Consider the following 21,981-nt stretch of genomic DNA (forward strand, 5'->3'; position numbering starts at 1 on the left):
TCCACATAGGCAGAAACAGGGAGAGCTGTGCTGTGAATAGACCTGCTCTCTGCTAATCTATTTATAGCACCCCCCCTAACACAAAATCCAGCCTAGTTTCATTTCAGTTGACAGAGAACTTGTCAGAAGTTATCATGCTGATAACAGAAGAATGGAGCAAGAGAAATCCACAGGACTCAGGGCTTTGGAGAGAGATAAGTAAACACTACAGATATATGTGCCCAGGTCAAATTTCATGAATCAGGTTTACATCCACTTTAACTCAGAAAAGTATCTCCTATTGCTCTCAGTCTCCTCCAAATCTCCAAATTAATTTTTTCCCCTTTGTGATCTGACTTCCTCCTAAACGGGGGCTATGTTTATTCTCCATGGTTGCTCTGGATGTAGGGATGTAGCCACTCTTTCTTGCTTGCTTCAGAGATGTACTATAGACTATGGGATTTGTAGAGTGCACAGAGGCGTGCATATGACTGCAACTAGTGTGCACTGACAGAACACTCCAAACAAACAGAAGGGAGAGGTTCAGGAGGACCTTACCAGGAGGCAAAAAAACCCAGTAAGAAACCATTTCCTGAAAATAGACGGTCATTAAAGTGGAACTCCAGGTACAAACATTTTTATTTTAATGTAATGCTCAATACCCATACAAGATATAAACCCACCTTGTGTGTACCAAATGCCTTTGCAAACCCTGTTATTACCTTGTTAAATTAGTAGTGACATTATCAATATGCAGCACAGAGCCTGTGCAGAGAGCAGAGCTGTGGGAGGGACCCATCAGGCCCCACCCACTACAGGCTGCCTGAAGAAAATTACAGAAGGGGGCAGATACAAAACCAATCACCCTGCACAAGCAAAGGGAGCAGCAGTGACTGGTCTTTATTACAGGAAGCTCCTGCACAGAGGCAAAGTTTCACAGTGGAAAACTGCATAGATCTGGAAGAAATACACAAAGCACAGCAAGATTAAAGGAAGACTCTTACATTACTCTTGTATTTACTTACTGTGGAGTTTCGCTTCAAGTAGTGGATGTGTATGAATTATTTTTAGAGAGTAAAGCCCCGTGCACACGTACCGATCGTCGGCGAACGATCGGACGTCTTTTGTCCCCGGGCTGTCGGTGTCTGTTGAAAAGTGCAAGTGCAGCACAAGAATTTTGTCCGCCGACTACAGCGGACTGTAGAAGTGATGTCATGTAATGGTTAACTTTCCCTGTGTTTTTTCTTTTCTGAGCATGCCCAGTCTTGCAAATCTGCGGTCTGTTGGCCGAATTCTGTACTGACTGGCGAACAATCGGCCGCTCTGGTGTCGGCATACAAAAATTTTAATGCTTGCATGACAGATTCTTGTCGGCAGAATGTGCGCTGACGGCTGTCGGAGGCATCATACTAACAAGCCTACAATCGGCAGATCGGTCGTCGGCCGAAGCTTTTCGGCCAACGATCGGTACATGTGTACGGGCCTTAAGGTTTTTGTTTCCTGTCACTTTAAATCATAATAAAAGTATATATACCTTTGTCCCATTTTCAATATACTGCATATGGCACACTCAAACTTATAATCACAAATGACACAACTCACAGTGGAATGAACCGTCTTTCTCTGATGACACATAATTCACCAGTAAGAAAAAGACAACTGAAACAATACAGTCAGTGAGGGTACAGGAAGACCAGTAAAAGTAATGAGAATGTCCTCCAGACCAGGTGCAGGCAACAGCTGATCAGCTTTATTTACATAGACTATACTGTATGATACCTCCCTATATTGTACCACTCAGTGTTCAGTACAGGGTCAGTACATGTACAGTACATCCACTTTAGGACCAAACTTTTTCTGGGACTTCTTGTTTACAAGTTAAATCAGTATTTTTTGCTAGAAATTTACTTCTAACCACCAAACATTATACTTTTTTTTTTTTTTTTTTTTTTTTTTTTTTAGCAGAGACTAGTGAATAAAATGACAATTGTTGCATTATTTTTATGTCACACAGTAATTGCGCAGCAGTTTTTTTTTCAACGCAATTTTTTGAGAAAAAAATACACTTTAACCACTTAAGCCCCGGAGGATTTGGCTGCTAAACGACCAGAGGGCATTTTGCGATTCGGCACTGCGTGACTTTAACGGACAATTGCGTGGTCGTGCGACGCTGTACCGAAACGAATTTGGCGTCCTTTTTTTCCCACAAACAGAGCTTTCTTTTGGTGGTATTTGATCACCTGTGCGATTTTTTGATCACGCGCTATAAACAAAAAAAGAGCGTAAATTTTGCAAAAATAGCAATATTTTTCCCTTTTTTTTATATGAAATTCCCCCCAAAAAAAATGTAAAAATCAAAATTTTTTAATATTTTCGGCCAATTTGTTTTATGCTACCTATGTTTGGTAAAAAAAATCGCAAAAAGCGTATTTTGATTGGTTTGCGCAAAAGTTATTGCGTTTACTAACAAAGGGAAAGATTTTTGTCATTTTTGTTGTTTTTTTTTTTAACGCGTAATGGCGGCGATCTGCGATTTTTTTTGCGGTACTGCGACATTGCGGCGGACAGATCGGACCCTTGACTGACATTTTTGACACTTTTGGGGTTACCAGTGACATTTCTACAGTAATCAGTGCTATACATATGCACTGTTACTGTAAAAATGCACTGGTAGTGAAGGGGTTAACTTTATTTGAGAGGGAGGGGCTGTGTGTGTCCCTAGGGGCGTGATTCTAACTGTGATTGGCTGTGGCTTCAACTGTATGCAGAGTGATCAATGGATCTACATAGTAGATCCATGTGATCAGCTCTCATACAGAGAGGAGAATGACAGGCAGCTTGTTTACACAAGCTGCCTGACTATCTCCCTCTCCCCCGCCGATCGCAGAGTGGCCGGCGGCGATCGGGTCCGCCGGTCACGCGCGCGGGGGGGTCCGTGACCACGCGGGAGCGGGAGCGCGCCTCCGGCGGCGCGCGCTCGCTCCCTAAACCCTCACAGGCGAGCGACGTAGACCTACGTCACTTTGCCTGTGAGGGGCTGACCGCCGCCGTAGATAGTCGTGCGGCGGTCGGCAAGTGGTTAATGAATTAAAAAAAAAAAAAAAAAAAAAAACAATACCCCATTTTTTTTTTTTTGTAAAATGTGAAAGATGATGTTATGCTGAGTAAATAGATACCTAACATGTCATACTTTAAATTTGCAAAAGCTCGTAGAATGGCGACAAACTAAAAATCTCCATAGGCGACATTTTAAATGCCTTTACAGGTTACCTGTTTAAAGTTACAGAGAAGTACAGGGAAAAAGTTCTAGTGAACATGCAAACTCTATTAAAGTCTATGGGACACAAACATGAAAATGAAAAGTCCTCATTTTAAAGGCTTATATGCAAGTTATTGCCATACAAAGTGTAGGGGGACCCGGGTACTGCCCTGGGGGACATGTATCAATGCAAAAACATTTTTTTTTAAAACTATAATTTTTACAGGAGCATTGATTTAAAAGATGCATAAAGTGAAACAATAAAAATAAAAAATTCCTTTAAATATCGTGCCTGGGGGGGTCCTCTTGATGTGCCTGTAAAGTAGCACATCTGTACAATGTATGGATCTTGCTGCAGCAATATTGACATTTCTAAAGGAAAAAAACAGTTTTCTTTGGTTTTTCCTTTTTACACTCTTTTGGTGAATGGGTAGGGGTACATTGTACATGATACCCATTCACACAGGAGGGAGGACGGGATCTGGGGGCCCCCTTGTTAAAGGGGGCTTCCAGATTCCGATAAGCCCCCCACCCGCAGACCCCCACAATCAAAGCCCAGGGGTGTCGGGAAGAGGCCCTTGCCCCCAAGGTGCTTTGGGGGGACCCTCCCTATGTTGAGGGTAAGCGACCTGGCATGGTTCAGGAGGAGGGGGGCGCTCGCTCGTCCTGGCCTGCCAGGCTGCATGCTCAGACAATGGTCTGGTATGGATTTTGGGGGGGCCCCACGCCATTTTTTTTTTTAATTTGGCATGGAGTTCCCCTTAAAATCTGTACCAGACCCAAAGGGCCTGGAATAGATTTTGGAGGGGACCCCAGGCCATTTATTTATTTTTTTAATTTTGGAGTGGAGTTCTCCTTAAAATCTATACCAGACCCAAAGGGTCACCTGTGCGATTTAAATTTTTTGCGCTATAAACAAAAAAAGAGCGACAATTTTGAAAAAAAAAAATAATATTTTTCACATTCTGCTATATGACATTTCGAAAAAAAAAATGTAAAAATCTAATTTTTTTTAACATTTTAGGCCAATTTATTTTCTGCTACATATTTTTGGTAAAAAAAAAAATTGCAACAAGCGTATTTTGATTGGTTTGCGAAAAAGTTATTGCGTCTACTAACTACGGGAAAGATTTATGTCATTTTTATTGTTTTTTTTTTTTTTTTTTACTAGTAATGGCGGCTATCTGCGATTTTTTGTGGGACTGCGACATTGCGGCGGACAGATCAGACCCCTAACTGACATTTTTGACACTTTTGGGGGTACCAGTGACATTACTACAGTAATCAGTGCTAAAAATATGCACTGTTACTGTAATAATGACATTGGTAGGGAAGGGGTTAATACTATTGGTGATCAAGGGGTTAAATGTAAGCCTAGGGGAGTGATTCTAACTGTGGGAGGGGGGTTGGGCTTTTGAAATGTTAATAGAGATATGCAGATTCCAGTTGTCTTGGAATTCCGGGAAGGGCATTTAGTGATGGGAGGTGACTTTAATTATGCCCCAGAACCTCTGTTGGATACCTCCAAAAGAAGTTCATATATGTCATTTGCTAAATTACGAAGGCTACAAAAAGAGATCTCCCTCCTGGGCCTCATCGACCCATGGAGGTTGATGCACCCAGGGGAGAGAAATTACACTTTCTATCCTCCAATCCACAAGGCATATAGTAGGATAGACAGAATCCTGGTTACCCAAGCAGACCTGCCGTTAGTGACAGACTCAGATATCGGAGATTTTTCAATCTCTGACCATTTTCAGGTGTATGTGAGTATAGAGTGGGAATCAAAAAACTGTAGTCCAAGATCATGGCGCATAAATGAGGCCTTATTACAATCCTCGGAAACGGAGGGGAAGATAGAGGAGGCGTTACATAACTACTTTTTGGAAAATACATCGGAGTCGCTCTCACCTTCCACGATCTGGGAAGCGCACAAGTGCGTGATAAGAGGGGTTCTGATACAGTTGGGTGCACAGCGTAAAAGAGAGCGAGAGGCGAAAATTAAAGAATATCTAACTAAAATTGAACATCTGAGTAGACAGCATAAGAGAACGCTTGCGGAAGCTCACTTGATCCCTCTCATGCGGGTAAGAGAGGAATTGAATCAGATACTTTTTCAAAAGACAGTACGAAATATGTTATGGTTGAAAAGACACCTGTATGAATACGCAAATAAACCAGGGGCGATGCTGGCACGAGCATTGAGGGGCCCAAAAAAGACGAACTCAAATTTTACGTCTTAGATATACAAAAGGTGGGGAGGTTCACACTTCAGCTGACATAGCAGAAGAGTTCTGCTCTTGACTGCTGAGGCGCATAGGCCCAGAAACAAAGTTAACATAATGACCCAACACCCCCTTGCCCCCTCCCCATATAAAAAACCACGCTTACCACAATTAAGTTGGAAAGGGCAAGGCCACAGCTTTATTTATTTTCCACTAATAAACCAGAACACGTCTAGACCAGTGCCAGTCACAGTTGTACTGTGAGCACTCTTAGTCATTAACATAACTTCCAAAAAGGGGTAGGGGGGAAGGGGCTGTCCTTACCATCAGTGCTTGACAGACAGCCTACCCCCCAATTTATAAACAATGGCGTAACTCATTACCGGAACTTTAGCGCTGGCAAGGTCAAAACCGCCCTGAAAGCTGTGACAGACCGACCGAACGTCAGGGTGGGGGGGTGGGCAGCTCTTCACCGCGATTCTTCTCAAAAGGACCAGAATTCCTTGGGAAGGTCCTCTTAACTGAGCTCAGGCCCATCCCCATACCCAAGGCTCCGTCCAATCCATTTGATCCATGTATCTTCCTGCTTGGTCCCAACTTCTGGCCATGCCCCCATCAGTCAAGGCTCTCTTTCCCTACAGGGGTCAAGAGGCCTTCATGACTGCTGAGGCGCATAGGCCCAGAAACAAAGTTAACATAATGACCCAACACCCCCTTGCCCCCTCCCCATATAAAAAACCACGCTTACCACAATTAAGTTGGAAAGGGCAAGGCCACAGCTTTATTTATTTTCCACTAATAAACCAGAACACGTCTAGACCAGTGCCAGTCACAGTTGTACTGTGAGCACTCTTAGTCATTAACATAACTTCCAAAAAGGGGTAAGGGGGAAGGGGCTGTCCTTACCATCAGTGCTTGACAGACAGCCTACCCCCCAATTTATAAACAATGGCGTAACTCATTACCGGAACTTTAGCGCTGGCAAGGTCAAAACCGCCACCAGCACGTCAGGATTTAACTGACGTGCGCCCCACCGAAGCCAGCGCCTGCTCCACACCTTGTCGAAGGCCGAGGTTGAAAATGTCCAGGCCAATATCATTAAGGTGCACCCCATCCGGGCGTAACAAATCACTATTATCACCTTCCAGGTCCCTGTGTCGTACCACAACTCCACCCAGTTGTCGAACAAATTTTGACACCTGGGCATTGATCTTCCGGCGGGAACCTTCCAGGCAAGGGCCCGGAATGTCACGGGCCCAAAGTAGGCGAGGCACAATCTCGGACCAAACGAGAACCAAATTGGTGAAAATTGCATAGCAATGAGCCATATCCTGCTTAACAGCCGAGATGAGGTCAACCGTCCGGGAATGACCAACATCGTTCCCACCCGCATGCAGGATCAGAATAATAGGGCCGGAAACATGTGAACGAAGCTTCAGGCACTCCGGGAGGACTTGGGACCAGCGTAATCCACGCAAACCACGCCAACGGATTCTGGCAACAGCATCGTCAAAGCCCAAGTTCTGTCCAGCGCACCGAACCGCAGACCGACGGGAGGCCCAGTACACAAAGGAATCCCCGATGATCCATATCAAGGAGGGGAGGTAGCCTGAAATCAAAACAAAAGGTGTGGGCGAACATATAAAGAAAAACGGGAAGATTCCCACCTACCCAGGCGCTGCAGTTCTGCATCGGAAAAACCCATGCCAGACGCCGCAGTAGCAGCACCAATACGAAAAGAGTGCGTCGAAAAATCCAATGCGGGGAGGCCCAACTTGCTAAGGCAAAGACGAAAAACTCTCAAAAATTGAAACCTGCTGAGAGAGGATGAATCAGCATGAACAAGAAAAGTGGGCGACGAGGGGCGAACCGACCGGAAGTGCAACGATAATGAAACCGGGCAAAAGGGGCCCCGGCAAGAATACAAAACGACCCGTCTGCCTCTACCGAGGCGGTCTGTTTTTGAGGTGCGCAGCAAAACCGTCACGCAATGGTCGGAAAACGACACGTCATCCGAGCGGATGCCACCAGTCGAAGTTCTGGACTTCGCAACCAGCTCGCTGATACGAAAGGCGCCGAAGAAGGCCCAAGAAAAAGCCACTCTAAACAAAAGGGTCTCGAAAGGGGAGGAGCACACTGACGGCAACAGGGACAGAATATCAGAAAGAATGGGGAGCGAAACCGGTCGTCGGGAATCAGGAAAACGAGTAGTGCGTCGCCAGCCTTGCAAAACCCGCCGCACCGGAAAATCCTTTGTGATGTCTTCCCAGCCGAGGAGACGGAACCAAAAAGATAAGGCGGACATGGCAGAAGCGACTGTGGAACCCGAAGAACCCCTGTGGAGTAAATGCACGAGGTAAGAAAATAAAGCAAGGCGTCTATCATAATGTGAGGTAAGGAGAAACTCACCTCGGGAAACGGACACCCATTCATCCCAGATCCGGAGATACGACGACCACGTCCGAGGCGAAAGGGATGCCTGTAGAAGGTCTAGCAAACGTCGGAAACGAGGTTCCACAAAAAGGGGGGGCAGGGCAGACCCTCCAGGGACACAGAAGGAGCCAGGGAGCGGAAGCGATCGAGCTGAAAGCGAGAGAGAGCATCAGCAATATCGTTAGCCATCCCAGGAACATGCTTAGCTCTAAACCATACATTAAACTGCAAACATCTTAGAACCAGAAAGCGCAGTAAGGAAACGACAGGAGGAGATCTAGCAGACTGGCGGTTGACCACCTGCACCACACTCATATTATCTGACCAAAAAATGACCTGGCGATTACGCAACTTCTCACCCCACAGCTCGATGGCAACGATAATAGGAAAAAGCTCCAGCAAGGTAAGGTTGCGCAATAAATCCAGTTGGGCCCATGAGGCCGGCCAACGCGCAGCAGACCATTCCCCTTGGAAAAAGGCCCCGAAGCCACAGGAGCCTGCTGCATCCGTGTAAAACTCCAGCTGCGAGTTCGGGACCTCCTCCATCAGCCAACAGGAATGACCGTTATACGTCTGGAGAAACGAGAGCCAAACCTCCAAGTCATCCCGCATGGGCCTGGTAATACGAACATGGTGGTGGGGGGCAGACACACCTTTCATGGCCCATGACAAGCGCCTACAAAAGGCCCTCCCCATGGGGAAAACCCGGCAGGCAAAGACAAGATGGCCCAATAGGGACTGCAAGTGCTTCAACCGGATCTTTTTGGCCCCTTTGGCCAAAGAGATCAGGGAGCGCAGCTTATCCAGTTTGTCGCCCGGCAAGCGAAAGACCATGGCCACCGTGTCAATTTCGATGCCCAGGAAAGACAACACCGTCACAGGGCCCTCCGTTTTGTCAGCCGACAGCGGAATAGAAAACTGCTCGCATGTAGACTGAAAAATAGAAAGGAGCCGCTGGCACTGTCCACTGCCGGCCGGACCAACAAAAAGGAAATCGTCCAAATAATGCAACAGGGAATGCAGACCAGCCGACTGGGCGACCACCCATTCGAGGAAGCTACTGAATAACTCAAAGTAGTAACAGGAAATCGCACAGCCCATGGGGAGGCACATATCGAAAAAGTAGCTGTCTCGAAAGTAGCAGCCCAGCAGGTGGAAGCACTCCGGGTGAACAGGAAGAAGGCGGAAGGCGGACTCAACATCCGCTTTGGCCAACAAGGCTGACGGTCCAGCAGACCTCACCAAACAAAGTGCCTTGTCGAAAGAGGCATACTGTACCCTGGATTCCTCTTTATCAATGCCGTCGTTGACCGAGGAGCCCGCAGGATGGGAAAGGTGGTGGATAAGACGGAATTTGCCCGCCTCCTTCTTGGGAACCACACCCAGCGGAGAAACGCGCAGATTGTGAAACGGGGGAAAATCAAACGGGCCCGCCATCCGTCCCAATTCCAGCTCCTTGCGGAGCTTCTCGGCCAGGACAGACTCGAACTGTAAAGCCGATTTCAAGTTCGATGCCATGGTAGGCTCGTCCGAAAATGTAAAGGGAATCCAGAAACCATGGACCAGCCCATCACGCAATATCAAAGCCTCCCTAAGCAGAGGGTAACGGTCTAACCAGGGAAGCATCTCTGACACGTTCACCGGAGTCCTCCGGTTTAGAAACGTCAGGCCTGGCCCCGGGTTTTGCAAGCGGTTGCTTGGTCTTCCTAAAGCACCGGACGGCGGGGTGAGCACCTCCGCAGAACGAGCATTCATGTTTAAAGCGGCACGCGGTGTACCACTTGCAATGGCTTTCATTGAAAAGCCAGCAGACACCTTTCTTTGGGGCAGCCGACGCTCCGTAGGAAGCGCCGGCCGGGGATGGAAAGGACGACGGCCTGTGGGGACACATAAGCAGCAACCACAGGCTCCCATCCTGACAATCAAAACGAAACTCTTTCCGTGCCGCCATCTTTTGGCGAAACTGAGTATCGTAATGGAACCAACACTGGCCCCCATAAACCTTGTAGGCACCCCAAATCAGGTCCAGGTAACAGAACAGGGAAGGACCTAACTCTGGAAAACGTTCGCAAAGCACCCCGGCGTAAGCACAGAAACCCTGCAGCCAGTTCCCGAAAGTGCGGGTAAGCTGTTTGGGTTTGTCACCTTGTACCACAACGTCGACCCGCCGAGATTTATCCACTGTTTCCCGGTCAGGAGGAACCAGCGCTAGAAAATCTACGAATTCGCGACGCCAAATCTTATCCCGCACCTCACCGGGGAGGTGAACACCGGTCGACGAAACCGCCCACAATGGTCCACTCGAAAAAACACCCGGACCAGTAGGTGGGGCGGACACGCCCATGCGAGACAAAACCGATTTGACCGCCGCGAAAATGCGTTCGTCTGGCGGGCCCGATACAGCAGCATCGCTGGACTTACCCCAAACCACCCCACAATCATACTCACTGAGCTGCGGAGGAGGTGCCAGGGCGGGCTGCCCATCACGAGATCCAAATGGCCTGGGTGCCCCATCGGAGGGTGGGGCCGTTAGACGCCCATGACATCCATCATCCATCGGAACCTGACGCTGTAGGGAAAGATCCAGAGGTGAAGGTCCAGCTGGCGGCCCCGGCGGGCCCAGGCGGCGATGAGCTGCAGAGGAGCAGGAGCATTCAGAGTCCGAAGCAGTGGGACCCGGGGCAGGTGCAGCAGGAACCACTGCGCGGGAAGGGTCAGCAGACATGCGGTCATCCCCCGCCCTGCCGGGCGCAGGAGGAGGGTAGACTGGCAGCGCCAGCCCAGCAGGATCATGGGTGGCATGGGACGCTCCCGCCCGGCCGGGCGCAGGGAGATGCGGATGAGCTGTCGCAACAAAGCGACTCGCAGTTGCATGCGACTCCCTTACCTCACCCACCCTGCCGGGTGCAGGGAGAGGTACAGGAGCACTGGTCACTCTGGAACATCCAGATGCATGGTCAGCAGGCGCATCTCCCGCCCTGAAGGGCGCAGGGAGATCAGATGGTATAGACAAATGTGGCAGGAGCACTGTAGAGGGCATAGTATTTAAATCTCCCGCCCTGCAGGGCGCAGGGAGATGTGAGGAGGTGCAATTCCCCGACCAGCCAGCAGGTGGCGCTGTCCGGTCAGCCGAGGAACGCTCCACACAAGCAGAGCAGGTAGAAGAAGCTGGATGCAGCCCGGGGACAGACGATCCCAAGCCAGGCACTTGAGGGGGAGAATGTGCGGCGACCAGAGGGACAGCACCCGCCCAGCAGGGCGCAGGGAGCAGCGCAGAAGAAGGAAGTGGCACAGAGGGAAGCGGAGACAATGGAGGAGGCGGCGCAGACCCGACAGCTGCAGGTACTGGGTCCAGCAGGGGGGGGGACCTAGGCCTTCTGGAGCGGGCAGTGCGAGCAGGGACAGCCCCAGACTGAGGAGGGATTCGCCGGGAAGAACCACGCCGGGTGGATGAGCGGGTGGATGTGCGGGAAGCAGTGCCAGCCCCGGCGGAGCCAGTGGCAACGGGATGCAGAGAGGAGCCCCCCTCCCCGCGGCGAGACCGCGGAGGACTGGGGCTCAAACGGGATGGGGGGCGGGAGCGCCTCCGGGCACCAGAGGCCGTACGCCTCCCCTCGGGGGACACAGGTGGAGGGGCAGTGAGAGGGGGAGACAGTGCAGGGGAAAGGAGGGAAGCCAGCCACTCAGCCTGACCCTGATCCACCAGCTCCCGGACCCTGGATAGCAGGAATGCAGTGTCCATGCTGCAGCTCTTCACCGCGATTCTTCTCAAAAGGACCAGAATTCCTTGGGAAGGTCCTCTTAACTGAGCTCAGGCCCATCCCCATACCCAAGGCTCCGTCCAATCCATTTGATCCATGTATCTTCCTGCTTGGTCCCAACTTCTGGCCATGCCCCCATCAGTCAAGGCTCTCTTTCCCTACAGGGGTCAAGAGGCCTTCATTCTATCGGTCACTATATAACCTACCGGAAATAGGGAGCAAGAAAAGTCCAGAAAAGGGGAAGCAGATAGAGGAGTATTTACGAGACTCGGGCATGCGTACACTTTCAGAGGACCAAGTACTGACTTTGGAAGGCGAGATATCGGGGGAAGAGCTGGCCGCTGCGATTTCACAGACCAAGGCACATAAGGCACCTGGCCCAGATGGCTTTACTTTAAGTTAATACAAGAAATTTGGGGAGCGTTTAAAGAACCCCCTACTATCACATTTCAATGAAGTGGGAAGAAGAGCGGCGTTCCCGTTGGATTCTTTACGGGCGCACATTACTCTAATACTTAAAGAGGAGAAGGACCCCCTGTGTTGCGGCAGCTATCGCCCGATATCTTTGATAAATGTAGACACGAAACTATACGCAAGAATATTAGCAAATCGGCTCTTACCATATATGGCAGACTTGGTCCATTTCGACCAAGTGGGCTTTATTCCTACCCGGGAGGCCCGGGACAATACAATCCGAGCCATAGATTTAATACATCGGGCACGTACATCACGGAAGAAGATGGTTCTCTTCGCAGCAGATGCGGAAAAGGTCTTTGACAGGGTGGCGTGGGATTTTATCCGGGCCACCCTGTCATACATAGGCCTGGGACCACAAATGCTGCAATTTATACTGGCACTTTATACGGTCCCTACGGCTGCGGTTAGGGTAAATGAATGGAGGTCGAGTTACTTCCCTATCTCTAATGGCACACGGCAGGGGTGCCCTCTATCCCCGCTTATATTCGTGTTGTGTCTGGAACCCCTATTGTGCAGAATTCGGAGTTCTCCGGATATAGCGGGAATCCAAAGCGGGGGGGGGGAACAACACAAGGTGGCCGCGTTTGCGGATGACCTGGTGTTTTTTGCTACTAACCCTTCTCTTTCATTACCAAATATTCTAGACGCCCTGAAAACATACAGTGGGTTCTCTAATTATAAAATTAATGTAACTAAATCAGCGGCACTCAACATATCGTTATCTGACCAAGAAGAGAGAGCACTTCGAACAGCGTTCCCGTTTCAATGGGCCTCAGATACGCTGAAATACTTAGGGATACAGTTAACGGCAGATCCCGCGGATCTCTATAGAAAGAATTACCTTCCGCTTGTAGGAAAGATTAAAGCAGATCTTAGAATATGGCAGCTGTTGGCAGTGACGTGGTTTGGGCGCTGTAGCGTTATTAAAATGAATGTGTTACCCCGTATTTTGTATTTAATGCAGACAATTCCAATAGCAGTTCCAAAAGAATTCTTTCAATCAATCAAGGGCATACTCCGCGCCTATATTTGGGCAAACAAATCCCAGAGAATTAAGATGCAGACGTTGGCCTTACCCAAAGTAAGAGGTGGGATGGGATTACCAGATATCCTGAGATATTACAGGGCGGTCCATATAGTAAGGGTGGTAGACTGGCACTGCAATAAACTTACCAAACGATGGGTGGATTTAGAGAATGAGGAATCAGGTCAGCTAACCCCCCCAGCCCCATGGTCGGTGTTCGAATCAAAAGACGCTATTCTCAAACATCCTACAGTGGGAGCGACTATAAAAGAAACTAAGAGAATTCAGTCGCATTGGAGGGTAGCCCCGGGTATATCTCCGATGACACCGATCTTGGGGAACCCGGATTTTCCCCCGGGGTGTATAAATGCCAGACTCCGTAGGTGGGCTCAGAATGGTAAAAGGCGCCTAGGTGATATATGGCAAAATGGGCCTATGCCCTCCCTAGAAGAACTTAGGACAGGTGCAGGAGAATCGCTAGATTATTTCAGCCTTTATCAGTTGTATAATTATATAAGATCAGTTCGGCAGAAAGGGTATGCACCACGAGAGCTAACAGATCTGGAAAATATGTGTAGAACAGGTAAAGCGACGGGCCATTTGATCTCAAGGTTCTATACACAATTGTCAGAAGAAGAGGGAAACCAACAATTGCCGTTTATCCAAAAATGGGAGCAGGAGTTACACACCGTGTGGTCAAAAGAGCAGATAAATAAGATCCTGAGATTAGTTCACCAATCGTCACTAGATTGTAAGATCCAAGAGACAGGGTATAAAATTCTAACCAGATGGTATAGAGTCCCATCACTATTACACAGAATAAAAGAGGCGGTCTCAGGAAAATGCTGGCGGTGTGGATTGGAGGATGGAAATATGGTACATATTTTTTGGGGATGTAAAAGAGTGCAGCCATTTTGGAATAAGATAGCAGTGGCTATAAAACATATAGCCAACCTGGATATACTAGAGGACCCCGTGTTGTGCTTGCTGCATTTGACAGGAAGCTCAGTGCGGAGCTACAGGAAGTCCCTGACTCTGCGTCTGTTGAATGCAGCAAGGGCATGCATACCTATTTTCTGGAAACAGACAGTGATCCCAACTTACGAGTTGTGGTGTGGGAAGGTCAACAAGATTTTTAAGATGGAAGAACTGTCCGCCATATTGGGAAATTCAGAGGATCAAGTTAAGTTGAGATGGAGACCCTGGGTGCAATACTTGGAAGCCAATTCTTCTTAAAGGGAGTTTAAGAGAGGGTCATCCTGGGCGGAGCCTGGTCCAGGCCGCGGGGGGACGGTCCCCATGCCCCTTCTGGCGTACGGTAATATAGTATGGAATACATCTTCATACGAAGAAATGTTGGGAATGAGTGTATAAAAGTATAAAAACTTTCTTTTTGTTTTTTTTTGTTTTTTTTTGTTTAATTGGGGGGAGGAGGGAGGGGGAGGTAAGGGGGGTGGGGTTTGGTCAGATCATGACAATGTTTGTTTGAAATGTATGTATATATAAAAAATCACCAATAAAGATATGAATTAAAAAAATAGAGACATGCGATCCTATATAGCAGGATCACATGGTCTCTGTGATCATTGCAGGGAGAAGGACGGATGGCTGTTTTTACATCAGCCGTCCGTCCTTCTCAGGGCCGGACTGGGAATAAAATTCAGCCCTGGAAATAATTTCATACCAGCCCCATAGCATTATTGTACCGACCCAACAGCATAGCGCCATTATTTTCTTAATTATAAAAGGGAAAACCATGCATTTTAAAGCACATTTGAAGAGTGTATTATATACAGATAAGACAGATATGAAAGCATATAGGGCTTCATACTGTATATATATATGAGCAAATTCCGGTTAAAAGTGGTAAAAGCGCGGACATGGTACAGGAGATGCAGAGGCTGTGTGGGCATGGTACAGGAGATGTCAGAGGCTGCGCACATGGTACAGGAGATGCAGAGGCTTTGTGGGCATGGTACAGGAGAGGTCAGAGGCTGCGGACATGGTACAGGAGATGCAGAGGCTGTGTGGGCATGATACAGGAGAGGTCAGAGGCTGTGGACATGGTACAGGAGATGTCAAAGGCTGCAGACATGGTATAGGAGATATAGGGGCTGCGGACATGGTTCAGGAAATGCAGGGGCTGCGGGCATGGTACAAGAGAAGCAGGAGCTGCGGACTTGGTACTGCAGATGCAGGGGCTGCGGACATGGTGCTGGAGATGCAGGGGCTGCAGACATGGTGCAGGAGATGCAGGGGCTGTGGACATGGTGCAGAAGATGCAGGGGCTGCGAGCATTGTGCAGGGGATGCAGGGGCTCTGGGCATAGTGCAGGAGATGCAGGGGCTGTGGACATGGTCCAGGTGATGCAGGGTCTGTGGGCATGGTGCAAGAGATGCAGGGGCTGTGGGCATGGTGCAGGAGATGCAGGGCTGTGGGCATAGTACAGGCATCTCCTGAAGAGAAGTCTCGCTTACCTTTTGGACAAAAGGCGCCTTAAATTTAAAAATGGCCCTGCCCGGCGCCAACAAGTCACCGTGCATGCACCGTCTGTATGGGAATAGCCGAACGTGCTTTTCTGAGCGGTGGCGGCGCATGCGCAGTGCGCATGTCGGGCCGGCTGCAGCAATTTTTTTTTAGGTGTTAGCAGCCCCAGGGAAGGGGGGACTTGCCAGCCTACTGGGAAATTTCCCGGTATCCCGGTAGGCCAGTCCAGCCCTGGTCCTTCTCTGTCAGCGGGGAGAGATCGCCGGTGTCAGGCGGCAATCGGAGCCGCCTGACACCCGCACTGGCTTCCCCGCTGATGATCGGGGGCGGGAGTTTGTTGGCCGTGATCGGAAGTGCATCGACGCGTTTTGCCCGCCTAACCGGGCGTCATCAAAAACATTGTCTTTGATGACGCCCGGGTAGGCGGGCGAAACGCGTCGACACACTTACGGTCACGGCAAACCAACGACGTCCCTTCCTTTAGTCCGTGGAACGCACGCAGGCGGCGTTCCCAGACGTGTTGTGACATTGTGCTATCGGTCCATGGGACTGTCTTTTTTCTCTCCTATATGCATGCCAACTATTTTTATCTTGTAAGTATTAAACTAAGTGGATAATAAATATTTATATGTGGACTTCACTATGTCGGCTATTCCTTTTCTTTGAGCTGCCCAGAGGAAGGTACATTAAAGGATCTTATGGGGGTCATTTGGAGGATTCCTATTTTGTGGATTCACAATAAGGCACATTTAACCTTCTATGAAGGTCCATCGCTTCTGGTGAGTGGGGTCCCAAAGGGGATCGGGACACTTTTGCACCGATTGTGGTTTGAAGCACTACAGCACCTTATAATAGCAGCACTTCAAGCACTTCTTTGCACATTACATTGCCAAGTGCAGTCCAACACAAGGCAAAGCAATTTGTTCTGCTTCCAATCAGCTCAGTTTACTCCCCTGTGATGCAGGGGAGTGCTGGAAAATAAATATGTCACGTGTCACACTTTGCCAAAGATGATGGAACTGATAAAAAATAACACTATATGATATATCAATAAACTTTGCAAAAACATTTTGCTGTGTGATGCACTATTTCCAGCTCATCGGTACGACAGCCTTCTCACCGCATACCAGTGGCTGCATTCTAACACAGCTTCTGGTGTGAATGGGCCATTAGCGGTTTGACTTCTGCGAGGGGTCCTTTGGCCATCTTGATTGGCTGCCGTGGGATGATGTAACTTCTGCACATTCAAGCTCTGGAATTATGTCCTTATTTCTGCTTTAATTAATGCATAACTGCATTCATTTTTTCATATCTTCCTAGTTTTCAGTTGTAAAGCTCACCACACACGCTACAATCAGATTGTACAGTTTTCTAGCAGCAACTCTGTAGTGCAATGGCCTGCCTGATTGAATACTGATTGATTGAATAGTTTAGCTGGTCCTTATATTACATATCTTTGGTAAATCTAATGCTGTTTGTATGGACAAAATGCAATGTGGTGACCCTAAGGGCTCCATCACACTAGATTTGGATCACTCTTTAGAGAGCATTTGACAGACGGTGAGGAGGCTTCGTTTTTGCCGCCTAGCTTTAACCCCTTGAAGCATGCTCTAGCGTGCTGCAACCACATGCCTTGCACACAGGTGTGGGATGCTTGCAGAGCAGCCCTTATACTGCCAGACAAAAGCGGCATATGAAAGTAAAGCATTGCGGCTGCTCCATGTGTACATCCCGGGCTGTCGCTTCTGCAACTAAAGGGGGTAGCAATTAAGGGGCAGTAAATGCACTGCTCAACCGCAGGTTTTTAACATCCCCCAACTGCTAGTGTGAATGAGCTTTAACAGTTAGCACTTGAGCGTTTTGCGTTTAATCCTATATATTTTTAACGGTTCAATTATCTATTTTAAAGGAAAGTATCAGACTGATTTTCCAGCATGATAACTTCCAAAACTCATACTGAAAAAAATGTTCTCTGCAGACAGCTGATAATGAGAGATGTTATCTATGTAAATGATTTCAGTGGTGGATAGAGAAATTGCTTTGACTGAGTAATCTGTTACATCACATAGCACATACAATTGGAACAACAGAAGATTTGCAGAAAAATTATTCCGTGGTTGAATGGCAATGGTTTGTAATTTAAGTGTAATTAAAGTTTTTATAATCGTCTGCATTTAATTTGTTTGGTTGAAACTTTATCAGATTGGCCAGTGTGGCCAGAGAAACTATAATCACAATTTATTATATTTAAAAAATATTTAATGCTGAACTAAACTCTCCTATCCTTTAAAGCCAAGGGAGCTGCCATCTTAAAAACCGCAGTTTTTTTTTTTTAAAACCTGCCACGCAAAGTATTAATGTGCTAGTATGCATCACATACTAGCAAATTATGTGAAACTTATCTTAGAACAAAGCCCTCCAGCTGCATGCTGTCACTGCTGTCAGGACTTCCATCTTCACCCGATCTTCCTTCCGGGTTGGCAGTCTCGGATCTTTTGATTGGTCGACCTGCGATGACGTCACTCCTGGGCATGCACGTGAGAGCCACTGTTCACGGCAGAGAGCTTTTAAAGGAATGTCCCTGTATGCTGTTCCTTCAGAGTGCAGGTGCTGGTGACGTCACTGGTGGCTTCACAAGTAAATATCTCTTAAACTGTGCATGCTCAGGAGATATTTACTGTACCTATAGGTAAGCCTTATTATAGGCTTACCTATAGGTAAACATCCATGATGGGTCTGCTTTAAATGGCCACTCCATCCAAAATCACCAACCTTCTTTGTCCACCTCTGCTTACCTCTTACGTGGAAGTGAAAGAACTGCACCGTTCCGGCATCAGGAGAACTTTTGCGCATTCACATTTGGCTAGATATGAATTTTGCTGATAGATTAGAGTAATATGTGCAGTGGCGGAGCCAGAGGGTTAGCTGGGGTGGCAATTGACACCCCAGAAGAAGCCCTTGCTACCCCTGTTGCCACCCCAATCCTGGGCGGGGGTGGCCGGGTGCATGGCAGGGCAGCGGGAGAATCACAGGGGATCGCCGTACGGGCGGGAGCTGCGTGCGGAGGGAGGCGGATGGAGAGCAGGGAAGACTGGACTCCTGCTACTATACACAGCCAGTGGTGTCGGTGGGGGGTGGGGGGGGGTGTCTGAACGGAGCTTCAGCCCCGAGTGTGCCCCCAAAAAGCCCCAGGTCTCGTGTGGATCGTTAACCTTCTTCCTTCCTTCGGCTCTCAGCTGCAGCGCTGCAGCCAGAAGAAGACGGAGGGGGGGTGGAGGCGGAGCCAATGCTAGGCGGCAAGGAGAGGAATTTGAAATCCTCCTCCTCTCGTCATGACAGCAGAAGAGGTTCTCGGAGCGGAGGAGGATTTCAAATTCCTCTCCTTGCCGCCTAGCATTGGCTCCGCCTCCACCCCCCTCCGTCTTCTTCTGGCTGCAGCGCTGCTCTGAGAGCCGAAGGAAGAAGAATGTGAGTGCCCGAGGGGGGGGAGAAGAATGTGAGTGCCGGAGGGGGGGGGGGGAGAAGAATGTGAGTGCCACTGCCCGAGGGGGGGGGGAGAAGAATGTGAGTGCCCGAGGGGGGGGGGGGTGGAAGAAGAATGTGAGTGCCCGAGGGGGGGGGGGGAGAAGAATGTGAGTGCCCGAGGGGGGGGGGAGAAGAATGTGAGTGCCCGAGGGGGGGGAGAAGAATGTGAGTGCCCGAGGGGGGGGGAAGAAGAATGTGAGTGCCACTGCCCGAGGGGGGGGGTGGAAGAAGAATGTGAGTGCCCGAGGAGGGGGGAAAGAAGAATGCCGCTCCAGGTAGGTAAGGGGGCACGCACGCTGATCTCTGCATTGGGGGCATGTACGCTGGTAACTACATTGGGGGCACGCATGCTGATCTCTGCATTAGGGGCATGTACGCTGATCTCTGCATTGGGGGCATGTACGCTGGTCACTGCATTGGGGGCATGTATGCTGGTCACTGCATTGAAGGGGGCATGTACGCTGGTCACTGCATTGAAGGGGGCATGTACGCTGATCTCTGCATTGAAGGGGGCATGCACGCTGGTCACTGCATTGAAGGGGGCATGTACGCTGGTCACTGCATTGAAGGGGGCATGTACGCTGATCTCTGCATTGAAGGGGGCATATACGCTGATCTCTGCATTGAAGGGGGCATGTACACTGGTCACTGCATTGAAGGGGGCATGTACGCTGATCTCTGCATTGAAGGGGGCATATACGCTGATCTCTGCATTGAAGGGGGCATGTACACGCGGGAGCTGCGTGCGGAGGGAGGCGGATGGAGAGCAGGGAAGACTGGACTCCTGCTACTATACACAGCCAGTGGTGTCGGTGGGGGGGGTGGCTGAACGGAGCTTCAGCCCCGAGTGTGCCCCCAAAAAGCCCCAGGTCTCGTGTGGATCGTTAACCTCCTTCCTTCCTTCGGCTCTCAGCTGCAGCGCTGCAGCCAGAAGAAGACGGAGGGGGGTGGAGACGGAGCCAATGCTAGGCGGCAAGGAGAGGAATTTGAAATCCTCCTCCTCTCGTCATGACAGCAGAAGAGGTTCTCGGAGCGGAGGAGGATTTCAAATTCCTCTCCTTGCCGCCTAGCATTGGCTCCGCCTCCACCCCCCTCCGTCTTCTTCTGGCTGCAGCGCTGCTCTGAGAGCCGAAGGAAGAAGAATGTGAGTGCCCGAGGGGGGGGAGAAGAATGTGAGTGCCGGAGGGGGGGGGGGAGAAGAATGTGAGTGCCACTGCCCGAGGGGGGGGAGGAGAAGAATGTGAGTGCCACTGCCCGAGGGGGGGGGGGGTGGAAGAAGAATGTGAGTGCCCGAGGGGGGGGGGAGAAGAATGTGAGTGCCCGAGGGGGGGGGGGAGAAGAATGTGAGTGCCCGAGGGTGGGGGGGAGAAGAATGTGAGTGCCCGAGGGGGGGGGGGAAGAAGAATGTGAGTGCCACTGCCCGAGGGGGGGGGGTGGAAGAAGAATGTGAGTGCCCGAGGGGGGGGGGAGAAGAATGTGAGTGCCCGAGGAGGGGGGAAAGAAGAATGCGAGTGCCCGAGGAGGGGGGAGGGAGGACAAACCCCTTGCCATTTGCCACAAGACAAACCCCTTGCCATTAGCCGAGGAGGAGGCGGAAGGACTCATGGAGGCGCGCCGCCGGTCACCGGAACTGAGAAGAAGCCGCCCGCTGCCGCTCCAGGTAGGTAAGGGGGCACGCACGCTGATCTCTGCATTGGGGGCATGTACGCTGGTAACTACATTGGGGGCACGCACGCTGATCTCTGCATTGGGGGCATGTACGCTGATCTCTGCATTGGGGGCATGTACGCTGGTCACTGCATTGGGGGCATGTATGCTGGTCACTGCATTGGGGGCATGTATGCTGGTCACTGCATTGAAGGGGGCATGTACGCTGGTCACTGCATTGAAGGGGGCATGTACGCTGGTCACTGCATTGAAGGGGGCATGTACGCTGGTCACTGCATTGAAGGGGGCATGTACGCTGATCTCTGCATTGAAGGGGGCATATACGCTGATCTCTGCATTGAAGGGGGCATGTACACTGGTCACTGCATTGAAGGGGGCATGTACGCTGATCTCTGCATTGAAGGGGGCATATACGCTGATCTCTGCATTGAAGGGGGCATGTACACTGGTCACTGCATTGAAGGGGGCATATACGCTGATCTCTGCATTGAAGGGGGCATGTACACTGGTCACTGCATTGAAGGGGGCATGTACGCTGATCTCTGCATTGAAGGGGGCATGTACGCTGATCTCTGCATTGAAGGGGGCATATACGCTGATCTCTGCATTGAAGGGGGCATGTACACTGGTCACTGCATTGAAGGGGGCATGTACGCTGGTCACTGCATTGAAGGGGGCATGTACGCTGGTCACTGCATTGAAGGGGGCATGTACACTGGTCACTGCATTGAAGGGGGCATGTACACTGGTCACTGCATTGAAGGGGGCATGTACGCTGGTCATTGCATTGAAAGGGGGCACGCTGGTCTCTCTGCATTGAAAGGGGGCACACTGGTCTCTCTGCATTGAAAGGGGGCACGCTGGTCTCTCTGCATTGAAAGGGGGCACGCTGGTCTCTCTGCATTGAAAGGGGGCACGCTGGTCTCTCTGCATTGAAAGGGGGCACTCTGGTCTCTCTGCATTGAAAGGGGGCACGCTGGTCTCTCTGCATTGAAAGGGGGCACACTATACCTTAATTACTGAAGGCCCCTTTCACACTTTTGCGACCTCAAAGTCACGCAATTTTTTACAGCATTTTTTGCCGCAAAGCAATGCCTGTTACATTTTTCTGTTTGCGCCCCCCTAAAAATTGTGAGCACCAGC

The 21,981-nt window shown here is 49.8% G+C and overlaps 1 protein-coding gene across 1 annotated transcript; it reads right to left on the bottom strand.

Annotated features, from left to right (window-relative positions):
* Positions 1–7,953: 7,953 nt before the first annotated feature.
* On the bottom strand, positions 7,954–9,414 carry LOC309559809 (uncharacterized protein; the record flags this gene model as incomplete). The annotated part of the gene is made up of 1 exon (XM_082263246.1): positions 7,954–9,414. One exon carries the CDS (start codon positions 9,412–9,414, stop codon positions 7,954–7,956), a length of 1,461 nt encoding a protein of 486 aa, XP_082119372.1.
* Positions 9,415–21,981: the final 12,567 nt, after the last annotated feature.

This window comes from Pelophylax lessonae (genome assembly GCF_965119305.1).
Source record: "Pelophylax lessonae genome assembly, chromosome: 7".
In the NCBI taxonomy this organism is placed as follows: Eukaryota; Metazoa; Chordata; class Amphibia; order Anura; family Ranidae; genus Pelophylax; species Pelophylax lessonae.